Source organism: Balaenoptera borealis (genome assembly GCF_965194805.1).
Source record: "Balaenoptera borealis genome assembly, chromosome: 1".
Classification (NCBI taxonomy): domain Eukaryota; kingdom Metazoa; phylum Chordata; class Mammalia; order Artiodactyla; family Balaenopteridae; genus Balaenoptera; species Balaenoptera borealis.
Genome location: NC_138860.1, coordinates 165,840,414 through 165,857,287, shown reverse-complemented (window position 1 = coordinate 165,857,287; position 16,874 = coordinate 165,840,414). Strand labels below are relative to the sequence as shown.

Sequence of the window (16,874 nt, the reverse complement as noted above, 5' to 3'; positions counted from 1 at the left end):
TAGCTAGAAAGGCCAAAAAAAAAGAATGCAGATAATAGAGCACTCTCAAGCTACTAAGTATTGAAGATGAGGTATGATGCTGTGTATTACAGCATAGTACAATATCAGGTGCTCCTTGTGATGGGTCCCATTATATTTACTATTACCTTTAATTGAAGCAGAGATACTTGTAATCTTTTCTGAAAAGTACTTTATTAGTATAATCTGTTTAAAATGTAAGAGTGAATATAACAGTTTATTTACTAAATATTATGTGAGTGTATACTCATGGGAGAGAGACATTGTTTACAGAATTTCATCAAGGTATTTTTAAAATTGGTTTTTAAAATGGTTTGTACTTAAGTGATAAACTATTATGTAGGAAGAGTAATTTGGGAGTGGGATAAGGGGTGGAGTGGTAGGGAGTCTTAATCCTTAGGGTTTTAATCTTCATTGTCTTTTACTGCTAATGCTTACAAATTGAATTATTTAGATCTGGAAATGTTCAATTTTACATAATCATGCTAGAATATGCACTGTGTAGTTTGAAATGTATTCCTACTTTTAAAAGGTAGTGGCTTTAAAAATTTTCAAGTGTAATGTTAAAGAGTATTTTTGAACATATAGGAGAGCCTAAGGAAGAAAATGAAAATCTTCTATAATCCTACCTACTAGAGATAGTGAATGATAAATGTTTGATGTATATCTTTTTAATCTTGAAACATAGTGTACTAATCCTCACAACAGTTCTATGAACTAAGCCCTGTGTTAGTTTCATTTTATACAACTGAGCTTGAGGATCAAAGTGATTTATAACTTTATTCAAGAAAACCCAGGTTTTCGGATTTAAATACCAGTGCCCTTTCCCTACACTTTTAAATGCCTTTGTTTTATTTGATATTTTTAGTTGACAAAAAGGAAAAAAATGAATTATACTATGGCTTATTTTATCTTTGTTGTCATTTTTAGAGACATTTTAAATCCAAAGGATGTGATCAGTGCCCAGTTTGAAAATACCACCACTAGTAAAGATTTTTGTAGTCAGTCATGTTTGTCAACATATGAACTGAAAAGAAAACCTGTTGTTACCATAAATACGAATAGCATTTCAACCAAATGCAGCATGTGTCAGAAGAATGCTGTTGTAAGTTATCTTTTTACTTTAGTGGGGGAAGGAGTCTGATATTTGTGCTTAAAGGACAGCTTTTGATGGTCTTTGCTTGTTGTTTCTAAGTTATTACTTTATAATTCCTAGATTCGACATGAAGTTAATTACCAGAATGTGGTACATAAACTTTGCAGTGATGCCTGCTTTTCTAAGTTTCGCTCTGCTAACAACCTCACCATGAACTGTTGTGAAAACTGTGGGGGTTACTGCTACAGTGGCTCTGGACAATGCCACATGCTCCAGATAGAGGGACAGGCTAAGAAGTTTTGTAGTTCCACGTGTGTCACAGCATATAAGCAGGTACATGACCATATTTAATCCTGACGTCTTTGTTCATTTCAGAAGGATCTAAATTTTTTTGGTAGAAATTATTTATGAAAATGTCACAAAAATATTAAGTTCTTATTATTAGCTTAATTAATATTTTTTACATGTAAATAGTATTTGTCAAATGCATGTGTGTTAAAAACTCTTGTTATAGAGTTTTATAAGTACCGTATACAGTTGTACCTCAGTATCCATGGGGAATTGGTTCCAGGAACCCTGAGGATACCAAAATCTGAGAGTGCTCAAGTCCCTTATATAAAATGGTGTAGTAATTGTATATAACCTACACACATTCTCCTGCATACTTTAAATCATCTCTAGATTATTTATAATACCTAATACAATGTAAATGCCATGTAAATAGTTGCCAGTGTGCAGCAAATTCTTTTCCTTTTTGGAATTTTCTGGAATTTTTTTCCTGGAATATTTTCGATCTGCATTTGGTTAAATCTGCAGATGTGGGACCCAGGGATACAGAGGGCAGACTGTATTTCTCTTAATGCATTTGAAATATCGATACATGTTTTTAAGGTATGGATTATTTTATTTAAAATATGATTAATGTTTTTGAACAAGATTTTGAAAATGCAGAAGAGCACAAAGAAGAAAAAATTAGGCATCTCCCAGAGTTACCCAGTCCCATCATTTTGGTGTATACCTTCTAATCTTTGCTTCTGCTAATCCCAAACTCCCAATGCATCCGTCTCCCACTCCCATCCCCCTTGGCAATCACCAGTCTATTCTCTGTGTCCCTCATTCTGTTTCTGTTTCATAGATAGGTTCATTTGTGTCAGATTTTAGGTTCCACATATAAGTGATATCATATGGTATTTGTCTTTCTCTTTTTGACTTACTTCACTTAGTGTGATAATCTCTAGTTGCATCCATGTTGCTGCAAATGGCATTATTTCATTCTTTTTTATGGCTGAGTAGTATTCCATTGTATATATGTACCACATCTTCTTTATCCATTCATCTGTTGATGGACATTTAGGTTGTTTCCATGCCTTGGCTATTGTTAATAGTGCTGCTGTGAACATAGGGGTGCATGTATCTTTTTGAATTACAGTTTTGTTTGAATATATGCCCAGGAGTGGGATTGCTGTATCATGTGGTAATTCTACTTTTAGTTTTCTGAGGAACCTCCATACTGTTTTCCACAGTGGTTGCACCAATTTACATTCCTACCAACAGTGTAGGAGGGTTCCCTTTTCTCATACCCTCTCTGGCATTTGTTATTTGTAGACTTTTTAATGATGGCCATTCTGACTGGTGTGAGGTGGTACCTCATTGTGGTTTTGATTTGCATTTCTCCAAAAATTAACAATGTTGGCAGTTTTATTTATACTAGATTTATATTTTGTTAGTAAATTTTGATCAAAAGTTCAATTTTAAAATTGGTAAACCCAAAGGAATAGTAAAAACTTTTTACATTTTCAGTTTTACAATGTCTTCCTGTTTCACTGCATTTGCTGATCTTTTTCTTAGAATAGTAAATTTTTATACAGTTTACCAAAATTGGTGAATTTAATAATGTTGATTTGGAAATTTCTCTTAAATGTCCTTAAAACTTTGCAATGATTTTGTAATTTTAAACATTCTAGTGTTTCAGTTTATTTCTTGTTAATATACAGGCACATTAAAAGGGATTAGTGTTAGTTACTATTTATTTCTTCCTTAGAAACACCTTGTTTTTGTTCTCAAAGGGGGGAAAAAACCCAATATCTTCATTAGCTTTATTCTTGTACAAAGGACAGTTTTCCTGATATTGTATCACGTTCTAAAAGTTACTTTGATTCAGTCCATTGAAAGGTGGTGTACATTCCATAAGAGAAGTAGTTTGAAATATCTTAATTTTAAATTTATTACTTTTAATTTAGGCAATACCTATTAAAATTTTCACATATTAGTGTGTACTGTGGTTTAGAGAAAGAACGTGGATTTAGAAGTAAAGCAGATCTTGGTTTGATTCCCAGACTTCCTATTCAAATAGAATTTTACCTTGGGGAAAGCAGTTAAACTCCCTGAGTCCATTTTCTTATCTGTAAATGGGTATATACTAGCAATGTCACTGGGATGTTTTTAGGATTATATGAAGTGAGAATGAGAAGGCACCTAGTATAGAACCTGGAACATTGAAGATGGTCATTTCTGCTACTTTTCTTTTCTTCCTTATATAAAATTTATTCAACAAACATTGGATGTGATTCCTGTTTTGAGGAGCTACATGTTCCCTGAGGGAGATATAAGTATGTAGAGATGTTATGATAGAAGTGTTATGGGATGTAGAGGAGTACAGTGGAAGCAAGGTCAGTTCTACTTGATAGTTTCAGAGATAACTCTTGACCTAATTCTTATAAATGAAGTTTGTGTTTGCAGTCCTGATGGAGGAGGAAAGGAGAAATAGGGTTGGAGATACAGAAGAGATTCCAGAATGTAGGAATATGCTCACTTGAATATGTATTTATTTTAATAGTAAGTCTAACAGACTTATCCTTGAAGAGGACATAGAGATCTTGAAATTCTCATAATGGGTTCTGGATATACCTTATAAGTTATCCTGAATGTATGACACGTTAATAGTATTTAGCATTATTTGCTACTAAATCACTGAGTGGAAATTTAAGATAACAGACTCTTTCGTTGCTTATATTTGGACACTTAGGACATGCAAAGTTTCCTCCCACTTTATTGCTTAGAGTGTGCTTTGTTGTTGTTGTTGTTGTTATTATTTGTTTTGGCCGCACCACGCGGCATGCGGGATCTTAGTTCCCTGACCAGGGATCGAACCCACGCCCCCTGAAGTGGAAACGCGGAGTCTTAACCACTGGACCATCAGGGAAGTCCCTGTGCTTTGTTATTATTAGTGGTAGAATATTTGAGTGTGAATTTTCTAGTAAGTTTATTAATTTCCTTGGATTCACATTTCATTGCTATATATAGCACCTTTTGTGGGAAGTTCTTCCAATTCTTTGAATAGTGTAAGAACATGAATTCTCTGTTGTGTAATTTTTTAAATAGTGGGTTTTTTTGTTTGTTTGGAGGTTTTGTACAATATATTCTTGCAGCTTATTTATTTTATACATAGTATTTTGTACTTAACCCCGTACCCTTATCTTGGGGGAAGGCTAAAATAGTGTGTTTAAAACTATAGTTATAACAAATTAATAGATCCCAAAATTAATTGCTAGTTTGCGCCCAACATATTTTTTAATGAAGTAGAGTAGAGTGGAAAAATATCAAAGTGCATCACATGTTATCATGATATATATTGTTTTATAAAACCTTTCAGTTTTATATACATACATGTTTAATACACAAACACAAAACCTCAGAAGTATGTGTTACTGGGTCACTTTGTAAAATTTATTTCTTACTGAGGATTGTAATCATAAAAGTTTGGAAGCCACTAATTTAAAATATTTCAACAGTGTTAAGTATAAACATTTCAAAGAATTATGCTTTTACTTGTAATTTGGTAAAAATGGATGTTATTTTATTCTCTTAATAGAAATCAGCCAAAATTACACCATGTGCGCTTTGCAAATCATTGAGATCCTCAGCAGAAATGATTGAAAACACCAATAGCTTGGGAAAGACAGAGCTTTTCTGTTCTGTTAATTGCTTATCTGCTTACAGAGTTAAAATGGTTACTTCTGCAGGTAATATTGGTTTCATAAACTTTATAAATATAATAGTTGAATAAATAATGTTATTGCTTTGTTGTTATAGCACAGATTTTTGTCCAGATTTAGTTGATTTTTAACACAAATTTAAAATACTTCAGATCTGTGTTGTAAAAATATCACCTATTATCTTGATTGCTTATTTTATGTTTATTTAGTTGCTTACCTATTTGTGCATTCTTTCTTACCAAAAGAATTTATGGCTCTTTAAATGTATTTTCTTTATCTACACCTGATTTATTTCAAGATTCATTTATTTTTTAGTTTCAGGGCGTAGACTGTGACAACTTTTAAATAAACAAATATTTTTAACGTTGTTAGTTTTTGTCTATATGTGAGGTAACTAAGTTTAATTTCAGTTCCTGCAACTTGACTTGGCCCTTGAATTTTCATGTATCATATAATACTTATTTTCTCATACATTTGTGTACATTTGTATGTATTACTCATTAGCTTTTATTTTGATTTGCTAAGGTGTACAAGTTCAGTGTAACAGTTGTAAAACCTCAGCAATCCCTCAGTATCACCTAGCCATGTCAGATGGAAGTATTCGCAACTTCTGCAGCTACAGTTGTGTGGTAGCTTTCCAGGTATGGCTTCAGGACTCTTCCTTTTCTCCAGTTAGTTGCCTGTGATAGTAAAGTAAACTTATTAGGTGGTTACTAAGTGCCTGGATTGCCTAAATTTCTATCTCAGTCTTGTTAAACTTGGGTTCTTTGGTCCATCCTATTTTTGGAGGCATGTTATTTAATTGCCTTCTGTGAAATTAAATGGTACTATTATTACCTAGATTATCTATTGGGAGGATATTATTTTTAAAGAATATTACTAAATTATTTCATTTTTTAATATAAATATCACTCCCCCCATTCAGCTATAAGCTGCTCAAAGGCAGGGATGTTTGCCTTTTCACAAATGTATGTTAAGTGCCTAGAACTGTGCTTGACATAGGTAGGTATTCAGTACCTTCTTGTTTGAACAAATGAGTAGATTGATCTTTTTGTTTGTTTCTTCTTTCAGAATTTGTTCAACAAACCAGCAGGAATGAATTCTTCAGTGGTGCCCTTGTCTCAGGGCCAAGTAATTGTAAGCATCCCTACAGGTTCAACAGTGTCAGCAGGAGGCAGTAACACCTCTGCTGTTTCTCCCACCTCCATCAGTAGCTCTGCTGCAGCTGGTCTCCAGCGTCTTGCTGCCCAATCCCAACATGTTGGGTTTGCACGAAGTGTTGTAAAACTCAAGTGTCAGCACTGTAACCGTCTCTTTGCCACAAAACCAGAACTTCTTGATTATAAGGTAGAGTATAGGAGCATGATAGAGGGTTTGAGTATAAACTGGTCAATCTGTAAACTTATTTTTGGCTTTTCACCTTTCAGAATTACACTATTTGTTTTGAAAATAAGAGGGATAAAGATTTCCACAAGATAAACCAAATGTTTAATTAGTACTTAATGATTATTTCTTTGCAGGGTAAAATGTTTCAGTTCTGTGGCAAAAATTGTTCTGATGAATATAAGAAAATAAATAATGTAATGGCAATGTGTGAATATTGTAAAATTGAGAAAATTGTAAAGGAGACTGTGCGATTCTCAGGTGCTGACAAGTCATTCTGTAGTGAAGGTAAAGATAGAAGATTATCTTACCTACTGAGCATGTTCGTTGTTTCAAAAGTAGTTGATGATTTAAGCTGTCACTATGTAAGTTTATTTTATCCTTTGTGTATAACACCAAAACCTTTTTGTTTTGTTTACACTTGGTTCGCTCATTTCTGATCTAATTCTTCATATTATATAGATGTTAAAATGAAGAAAAATCTCCTCAATGTGTATAGCAAAAAATGGTGGTGATGTGAAAAACATTTAATGTTAGTTATTAGGTTGATAGGGATCCTTTAGTTCTTGTATTTATTTCTAAAGGGAACTGCTTAAATTTTGGTAGCATCCTAAGATAATACTTCTATTGTTTTAAACATCCATTACGTTTCTGAATATAAATGATCTGAATATGTGAATCAGTGTCTTCCTTATTTAGATGACTATAAGGTTAGAATGTTTTGTTTTACTCTAAAACCATGCAGGATTAGCCTCCTAGACTAGTGGCTTTCAAACCTTTTGACCACAACACAAACAAGACATACATTTTACATTGTGACCCAGTGTATGTTCACATACCCAAATAAAACAAAAGTTTCATGAAACAAAACAGACTTTTACTATATATGATGCACTGTAATATTTGCTCTGCTGTCTTACTTCGTTTAAAAAAAGAAAATGATAGTATTAATCCTCTAAATTGATCTCTTGATCTACTAATTGGTGAGAACCCAAATGTGCAAACTGTCGTAGGGCATTTAAATTAAAGATGTAGATACTTATTATTTCTCCCTAATGTTAATTTTATCTTCTCTGATTTTTTTAGGTTGCAAATTGCTTTATAAACATGACTTGGCAAAACGCTGGGGAAATCACTGTAAAATGTGCAGTTATTGTTTACAGACATCTCCCAAATTGGTACAGAATAATTTAGGGGGGAAAGTAGAAGAGTTTTGTTGTGAAGAGTGCATGTCCAAATATACAGTTCTATTCTATCAGGTAAATATAATTCACATTCCTGGGTTTTTCAAGTCAGGGCATATTTTTCCCTTCTTTTTTTCTTTCAAATAGTTTGAAGGGCAATTAATGATTTAAAGCTTTTAAGTATTAAATGTATTCTGTTCTCCTCTAGTATTAATATAAGATTTAAAAAGGACTTTAATGTCACTGAAGTTACATTACTTTTGTTTTTAATTTCCTTGTAGAAGACATATCAGTCTTAAAACATTAAAATATTTAAAATTATAATTTTATTCATTTATTAACTAAAATGAATTGTGTTCTGACATCTTTAAGGAAGATCGGTCTACTTCCATTTCACTTTTTTAAAAATTACTATTTATTGGCGTCTATAATGTGACCTTTTTTAATGTTGTATAAAATAGTTGATAGATAAGTAATTATTTCCAAATTTAGGATCGTTAACCTTCATTTTTTAAAAAACTGAATTATAGTTGAGGTACGATATTATATAAGTTAACAGGTGTACAATATAGTGATTCACATTTTTTAAAGGTTATACTTCATTTATAGTTACTATAAAATATTGACTGTATTCCCTGTGTTGTACAATATATCCTTATAACTTGTTTTATACATAATTGTTTGTACCTCTTAGTCCCCTACCTCTATATTGCCCCTCCCCCCAGGATAGTTAACCTTCATTTTTGTGATCTAAATTCTAAGTAAATTTCCTCACTTGTACCTGTGGCCTGCTTTTATTCCATCAGACCATAGACAGTTTGTTTTTTACTTCTTTACTATCTTCTGTTTCTTTTTCAGATGGCCAAATGTGATGGTTGTAAGCGACAGGGTAAGCTCAGTGAGTCCTTGAAATGGCGGGGAGAAATGAAACATTTCTGTAACCTGCTTTGTATCTTGATGTTCTGTAATCAGCAAAGTATGTGTGACCCACCTTCACAAAATAATGCAGGTAAAATTAAACTTTAGTCTTTGGTCAATGCCAGGGACTAACTACTGTTCTACAAGTTGAGAACTTTAAATAGTTGTCAATAATTTCATGAAACGTAAATTTCATTCTATTCAAATGACATTAACATTTAGATCTCTTTTTGTTTAACACCTTAGATTAATGCCCTGTAAAAATGAGTTCTTTTAGTTTTCCCTGAGCACGTTGAGTCAAATAAACTCTGTAAGAACGTTATGGGAAAGAATAGCAGTTAATGTTTTATAATTGAAGATATACATCTTGACTTCCTTAGAAAAGGATTTGAGAGAAAGAACATAGAATCTAAATCACATAGCCTTTTAAATATACCACATGCATAGTTACGCAAGAGAAAGTACATGGAATACTTTTAAGGTTCACTAATTAAAAAACAGAAAAAAATCCAGTTAATCCTGAAGTGACACTTGGCTCCAACAGAATTTACTCTAACCTAAAAGCTTTGTTTAACCTCCTTGAAATGTTCTGTGTATGTGCATATAAATTACATGAGATTTTCTTATTTTTGTTTATTTTAATCAGCAAGTATTTCCATGGTGCCAGCTGCTTCAGCAGGGCCCCCATCTCAAAGAAAAGATTCAACTCCAGTTATAGCTAATGTAGTGTCATTAGCAAGTGCTCCTGCTGCTCAGCCCACAGTGAATTCTAACAGTGTCTTACAAGGTATGACTTGATTTGAAAGCATTTATCTAGCCTTTTTGAGGTTGAATATAGGGCTTCTCTACCTTTTTTTGTCAGTGTTCATTTTCATGTGTTTGTCGCATTCATGTTAGGAACGGTGGCTCACTATGTGCTGCTATGGCATTAAACAGTGTTTTTGTAGTTTCCAGATCTCTTTTTCTCATATTAGGCTTTAGCTGTTGCTCTTCCCCTGAATTAAAGTAAGATAATACATGTTTTTATTAAGAAACTTTGTGTTTATTTTCCAAATATCAGCTTTTAATACTAATGTTTAAATAATAAGAGCCTACATTTTATGTTTTTATTTATATCAGGTGCAGTTCCAACAGTAACAGCGAAAATCATTGGGGATGTAAGTTTTATTATTTTTATTGGTATTGCCACTGTCTTTTCCCTTTTTATGCAGTATGAATATGTCTAAGCTCATTTTCCCTTCTTTATTTTTTGTTTGTTATATAAAACAAATTTCATGAGTTCAGGAACAGGATTTTCTGGTTATTTAGTTAGGTCTTTTATGTACTTGTATGTACTTTAGTTTCTTTGAATGCTTGGTATCTCTATAATAGTAACTATATAATAGTTACTGAAGGTTTTTGTTTTTGTTATTTTTTAATTGTACAGAATTAAAGTAAATTGTACAGAATTCAGGCATAAAAGGTTTGGGGGGCATTTTGTAACGTAGTCAGATTGTAAATAAAGTACTTATAAAATATAGTTTATTTCCCACTCAGTGCAGATTGTGCTGTAAATAAGCATTCTTTTTTTTTTTTTTTTAAACTCAGTATTTTTGTGCTTTGTCTCTTAAAATAAGAAAAAAATAAATAATGAGAAAAACTTATGACTAGAACAGTGGCATTTTTTAAGAGTTTCCTGGTCTCTGGGATAATTTTCATGTCATCTTTTTTCAGGTTACTTAAATGATCATAAGTGATCCTATTATTTCTAGTTATCTTGAAACTAATTCTTTTAAGACTTAACTCAGTCAAGAAACAACAGTTCTCATTTTAAGCTCAACCACCATTGTTATTGATCAACAGTATGTCACAATACAAACAGCATTTTTCTTGGTAAACAGAACTGGTAATTAGATATATTCAGGGTCAATATATAGTTATCAAAATATTCCTTTATTGCTATTGATATTTCAGGAATATTATATTCCTTACATATTTAGTTGAATATTTATATTCTGTGTCTTCCAAGTAATTCCAATATAGTATTTCTTTTGAAATTATAATATTTTGAAATATAATATTTATAATGTTTCTTGTAATTAATGATAAGCTTTTGGTTTCTGACTTATTTTTTTACTAGGCAAGTACACAAACAGATGCCCTCAAACTGCCACCTTCCCAGCCTCCAAGACTTTTGAAGAATAAAGCTTTATTGTGCAAACCCATCACGCAGACCAAGGCCACTTCTTGCAAACCACATACCCAAAACAAAGAATGCCAGACAGGTTTGTTCCTTGTGCTTTTCTTCATTTAATTTTTCCTAGGGGAAAGTAATGTGGGATTTGGTTACATTAATTAAGTGCCTTCTATTTCATAGGTGTTGTGTTTGGTTGCTTATATTCGCTGCCCAATTGAGTTCTCACAATGTCCCTGTGGGTTAGGTATTTTCATCAACTTAACAAGTTATGGCAAAGAGAAGGTAGTTGATAATACCATACTCTGAATGCTTCGTTTAATTTCCTTATTCATGATAGTGTAGTGTTATGGGGTAAGCATAGACTTTGGAATTATATAAACAGGGTCTTAGTTAAGAGGAACTATTGTTTTCCAGAGCACCCTTAAGTTTGAATTTTTCCACACTCTATTTCAAATCACGTCAGTTCCTTTGGGGAGAGCTTTAGGGCTTTCTTTTCTTACGAACTGCCTCTACCCTCTTTGAGCTACTACTTTTCTGAATGATGGGCATGGTGTGAGCTTCTGATCTTCTCAGCTTGCCTCTCCTAGCATGGAATCTCTGCCCTACAAGTGATCTGGGGTGAAGGTAGTTCGGACCCTAGTTTTCTTGGCCTGCTATTCCTATAGTAGGTTTTCTCTTTGTGGGTGGTAGCTGTACTCACTAGGAAATTAACCTCTTTAACCTGGAGTTTGAGGGGATAAGAAATGACGGTGGCCTGTCCCTCCTGGTGAGATACAGTAACCCTTGATGGGAGCTGAAGGAAGAGGAGCCCATTCTTTCTGGTCCCACCCATTCCAGAGTGGAGTTTCTATCACATTGAGCTGGCTGAGGCAGGGATGTGGAGCCAGGTAGTAGATCAAAAGTCATAGATGCCTCCGGTTCTTAACTGTATTTAGTAGATTTTCTTGAATAAATATTTCTCCATTTGCTGTATGCCTTTAGGACAATTTCCAAAGAATTTAAATGGTTATTTTTTAGGTTTTCACCAGCTTTGCTTGTTTCCCTAGGGAAAGGGTCTCTGGCATGCTGCCATCTGAAAATCTCAGAATTTTTAAAGTGGGAAGGAATCCTAGATTCTTAGATCTGGAAGGTTATCCTCTAGGCCAGTACTTCTCAAACATTAATATGCGTATGAATTATTTGGGAATGTTTCTGAGTGGATTCTGATTTAGTGGTGCTGCGGTTTTGCATCTTTTAGGTTCCCGGGTGATGTCAGGGCTGCTGATCCAGGGGTCATGTTGAGTAGCAAGGCTGTAGATGACTTAGTCCTGTATTTTTTTGTATCAATAGTGACTTTATAAAAAATTTATTTTTTTTAATATTTTTTTTTATTTATCATTTTTTTTACAGTAGGTCCTCGTTATCTGTTTTAAATATAGCAGTGTGTACATGTCAGTCCCAAAACAGTGACAATTTAGCATTATGTAGCTTGGTTATCAGACATCTCTAATCAGATAACTTTTTTTTTATGTCCACTGCTTCATGGTAAAATTGATCCTATATTATTTCCCACTTCTAACCCTAGTCAAATTGTCAGCTTTTCACTTCTTTTTACTAGCATTACCTTTCTCTTACATTAATGATTTTACAGTTATCTAACATATTTTTATGGCCTACAGAAAAGACTCTGTAGATACTTGTTAAATAATTGAATGACTTCTACCTCCATCCTTCCCACTTTTTCCCTACTCATGTTTAAGTTAGTTCCCAAAGTTCTGTTTCCTTTTTTTTTTAAAATATCTTAGAACCTCTGCTGTGTATACGAATTTTTTTTCCTGCAGGTATCATAACCACCCTAGTTCAGGCCCTCATCATCTTAGCTCTATATATTGTAGTTGCCTCCCACTTTGTATACTTTCTATTCCATGTGAAGATGGCAGCCAAATTAATCTTTTTAAAGCCATTTTCATCACATTACTTTGTGCTAACCAATATGTAGTAGTTCCCCACTGTCTAATGATTTTAAATGTGTATTATAGCCTCACAAAAATGGCCCTTCTACCTATTCAGTCTCCTCTTTAACATACACTACTTATTCATGTTAAGTTTTCTATACCTTTCTTCTAAGATAACTGTTCCATTCATCCATCCAAATTATATCCTTCATTCATCTTATCCTCGTATCACTGATAATTATTGTGTTGCCGACTTTTTTTAGTGCTGTTATACTCAAGCCTTGCTATTTCTCCTTTCTGTGAATTCCTAGTATCGTAGATACTTCTTTTTTTTAAATTTAATTTTATTTATTTGGTTGTACCAGGTCTTAGTTGCAGCATGCATGTGGGATCTAGTTTCCTGACCAGGGATCAAACCCGGGCCCCCTGCATTGGGAGCACAGAGTCTTACCACTGTGCCACCAGGGAAGTCCTTCATAGATACTTGTCTTGAACTGTAAATGTCCACATGCTTTAAAAAAATTTTTTTAATTAAAATTACACTTCTTTTGAATTATAAGTCTTCATATGCCTAAAAAAATTTTTTAAATTAAAATGTCGTTTCTAACCCTCTTTGTTTTTTTGTGGGTTTTTTTTTTCTTCCATTAGAAGACACTCCAACTCAGCCCCAGGTTATTGTGGTGCCAGTTCCAGTACCAGTGTTCGTACCTATACCTCTTCATCTTTATACTCAGTATGCCCCAGTCCCATTTGGAATTCCAGTTCCAGTGAGTAATCATTTAGAGGTTAAGGCTAATTTAGTATGCATTTTTCTCAATTAAGATTTGACAGGTCCATAAAAAAACTTTTTACTTGTTGGTAAAATATACCTGACTCTGGTTGGCTATTAATCATACTGTTATATTACTTAAATATGGAATATATAAAGGACTGCTTCTATTTGTACCCTACCTTGTCAGAGGAGGTTACGATTTAGCTTTTTAAAAACATTTTAAACACAAAAGACCACTAACATAGAAAAAGATCAGAAACGGTGTGTGAATGTTAGAATCCTAGATTGTAGCAAGAATGAAAAGAGGAATACAATGATTTACAGGATTCTGACTTTTCGTTAAAGAAAAATGTATTCCTTTTTTATTGGAAATATATATTTTCTCGGTACTGAATTCTTAAGAGAAACACTTGTGTGAAAATATTAAGCAAGAAATATAGTCAAAAACAAAACAAAAATTCATTACTTAATTATTCTTTTAGATGATTCAGAGACACGTTTTGTTAAGTGTCCAGAAAAGCACTTACTGAATTTCTATTTAAATGGCTGCAGTCTTATTAAAACCAACTAGCAAGACTATTTTAGTCATTAGCAACCAAAATATCTTGAATTTGTTTATTAATAATTTTTATATTTAAATGATCTCACAAATAATAGTTTTGATGGTCGACCAAGAAACTCTTCAGTCTATCCTTGGTCTTTCAGATGCCTGTCCCTATGCTTATTCCATCCTCAATGGATAATGAAGATAAAGTCACCGAGGGTATTGAAGACATTAAGGAAAAACTTCCCTCACATCCTTTTGAAGCTGATCTCCTTGAGATGGCAGAAATGATTGCAGAAGATGAAGAGAAGGAGAAGACTCTGTCTCAGGGAGGTTGGTATAATTTTAAAGTAAAAAAAGAAAAACACACCTACAAATTTTCAGGTAGCTCATGTAATTTTAAGTATTATAGGTAGTCAAGGAGTTTCTAAAAGCTTTATTTGTTTTTAAATATGAAGTCTATGGGCTTGTTAAACTTGTTGATAACTCTGGAGCTCTATCCTGTTTATGAAAGAAACTGAATTTCGATACGGTTTCTAGTTCTTAATGATTCCAGAAAAATAGCCTATAAATCCATGTTTCATGATCATGTTCTGGTTTTATCCCCTGCAGTCAAAGCCATGGTCCCCAGATAAAAATTACTGTTGTAAAATAATCAGCATGTTGGTAGAAGGTAAAAAGAATTTTAGGGTGGAAAACCATTTGGTTCAAAATAACCTATAGATAAATCCCATTTTATGAGTGTAGAATAATGATAATAACAGTAGTTAACATTTATGTGCTTGCCGTACTCTAGGCATTGTCATAAATGCACCGTGTGCATCACCTCATTTAATCTTCACAACAACCCTATGCGTGAGGTACTGTTTACTTTAGATTCCTCTTTTGGAAAATAGGCTTGCCATGGTTATGAAATCAGGAAATAATGGAATCAGAAGTTGAATCCAGGTTTGTCTGACTACAAAGAAAGGATTTTAACCAGAACTCAGTAGTATAAATTCCAGAACGGTTTCCAGCCTTAATTAGCACCGCCTTGATTTTTGGATATAAGAAGAGATAAAAGAAATGGTGTTAAAGGTAGTTGAAATGTATAGGTGAATTTTTGCAATGGCCTTCTTTTTATTTTATTTTATTTTATTTTATTTTATTTTATTTTATTTTATTTTATTTTATTTTATTTTTGGCTGCATTGGGTCTTCATTGCTGCACGCGGGCTTTCTCTAGTTGTGGTGAGCAGGAGCTACTCTTCGTTGCGGTGCACGGGCTTCTCCCTGCGGTGGCTTCTCTTGTTGCAGAGCATGGGCTCTAGGTGCACAGGCTTCCGTAGTTGTGGCTCGTGGGTTCTAGAGCACAGGCTCAGTAGTTGTGGTGCATGGGCTTAGTTGCTTTGCAGCATGTGGGATCTTCCCAGACCAGGGCTCGAACTTGTGTCCCCTCCATTGGCAGGCGGGTTCATAACCACTGTTGTACTAGGGAAGCCCACAGTGGCCTTTTCATATATCATTGATGAAGCAAGAAATTACTCTTTCCTGACAATTTGTTTTTTCTGTGATGGTTTTTATAAAGCTAGCCACTGGGTTCTGATTTTGCGTAATACATTCTAGCTGGTTTTCTGAACACTACAGCATTTGAAAAAACTACTGTCAACTTTTCTGTTGTGTTGCCAGTACGTTTTTAAATCAGATATACTCTGAGAGATGGGTACAAAGCTTTTTGTTATTATCCCAAAGTTTCTGGTCTCATTTTGCTCTTTGGTGTATAATCTCAATTCTGACCCATTTATATGTGGATTTTAAAGTCTTAGAATATTGCCCTTGGGCTTTCCTGGTGGCACAGCGGTTAAGAATCCGCCTGCCAATGCAGGGGACACGGGTTCAAGCCCTGGTCCACGAAGATCCCACGTGCCGCAGAGCAACTAAGCCCATGCACCACAACTACTGAGTCTACGCTCTAGAGCCTGCAAGCCACGACTACTGAAGCCCGCGCTCTGCAACAAGAGAAGCCACTGCAACAAGAATCCCGCGCACCGCCACGAAGAGTAGCTCCCGCTGGCCGCAACTAGAGAAAGCCCATGCGCAACAATGAAGACCCAATGCAGCCATAAATAAATAAATAAATAAATTTATAAAAAAAAGAGTATTGCACCTATGCTTGATCTTCTAATTTCTGATACTTATTTTGCAAGTTCCAGCAATTCCTGATGAGAAACCTCATTTTAAGTTGGCTTCTCCATTCACTTTAATAGTCAGCATTTATCAAATGTTTCCTCTGTACAAATATTGTGACTTTGCCTTTGTCTACAGTTGAGTCAAACAGAAAAACTTTAAATACTTAGCTTCAAGACAGATAGTTTTAATCATCATAGTGTAAGTAAAATCAAATGGTTTAGAAATATAAAGGGGGGGAGAAATTAATTCCAACTGAAAGGATCTGGCTCATTTATCTTTGATTTCAGGGAAAAGAGACAATTTTCCTTGGTTTTTAAAATCCTTTTTTTTTTAATACTTTAAATCTTTAAACTCTTTACTTTTTTCTTCATCCTTTTTTTTTTTTTTTTTTTCTTGGCCACATTGTGCAGCTTGTGGGATCTTAGTTCCCTGACCAGGGATTGAACCTGGACCCCAGCAGTGAAAGCTCCGGGTCCTAACCACTGGACCGCCAGGGAATTCCCTAAACTCTTTACTTTTAAAGTAGTTTATAGGGACTTCCCTGGCAGTCCAGTGGTTAAAACTCTGCGCTTCCACTGCAGAGGGCACTCGTTCGATTCCTGGTCGGGGAACCAAGATCCCGCATGCTGCATGGTGTGGCCCAAAAAGTTAAAAAAAAAAAAATTAAAGTAGTTTATAATTGATAG

The 16,874-nt window shown here is 34.0% G+C and overlaps 1 protein-coding gene and 1 long non-coding RNA gene across 13 annotated transcripts in view; one reads left to right on the top strand and one right to left on the bottom strand.

Moving 5' to 3' along the window:
- LOC309614902 overlaps positions 1-16,874 on the bottom strand; it is a 166,989-nt gene that overhangs the window by 96,482 nt on the left and 53,633 nt on the right. The gene's annotated exons all lie outside the window — the stretch shown is intronic.
- ZMYM4 (zinc finger MYM-type containing 4) overlaps positions 1-16,874 on the top strand; it is a gene marked incomplete at its 5' end in the record, with an annotated part of 178,656 nt that overhangs the window by 129,818 nt on the left and 31,964 nt on the right. For 11 of the 12 annotated variants that reach the window (XM_082362552.1, XM_082362553.1, XM_082362560.1 and 8 more), the window contains 13 exons: positions 949-1,123; positions 1,235-1,447; positions 4,986-5,136; positions 5,635-5,750; positions 6,181-6,456; positions 6,630-6,780; positions 7,579-7,751; positions 8,535-8,685; positions 9,241-9,381; positions 9,714-9,751; positions 10,714-10,858; positions 13,353-13,471; positions 14,182-14,353. In XM_082362552.1, the coding sequence (XP_082218678.1) occupies positions 949-1,123; positions 1,235-1,447; positions 4,986-5,136; positions 5,635-5,750; positions 6,181-6,456; positions 6,630-6,780; positions 7,579-7,751; positions 8,535-8,685; positions 9,241-9,381; positions 9,714-9,751; positions 10,714-10,858; positions 13,353-13,471; positions 14,182-14,353 (2,021 nt within the window). The remainder of the gene's footprint in view (positions 1-948; positions 1,124-1,234; positions 1,448-4,985; positions 5,137-5,634; positions 5,751-6,180; positions 6,457-6,629; positions 6,781-7,578; positions 7,752-8,534; positions 8,686-9,240; positions 9,382-9,713; positions 9,752-10,713; positions 10,859-13,352; positions 13,472-14,181; positions 14,354-16,874) is intronic. The other variant, XM_082362550.1, reaches the window with a different exon arrangement.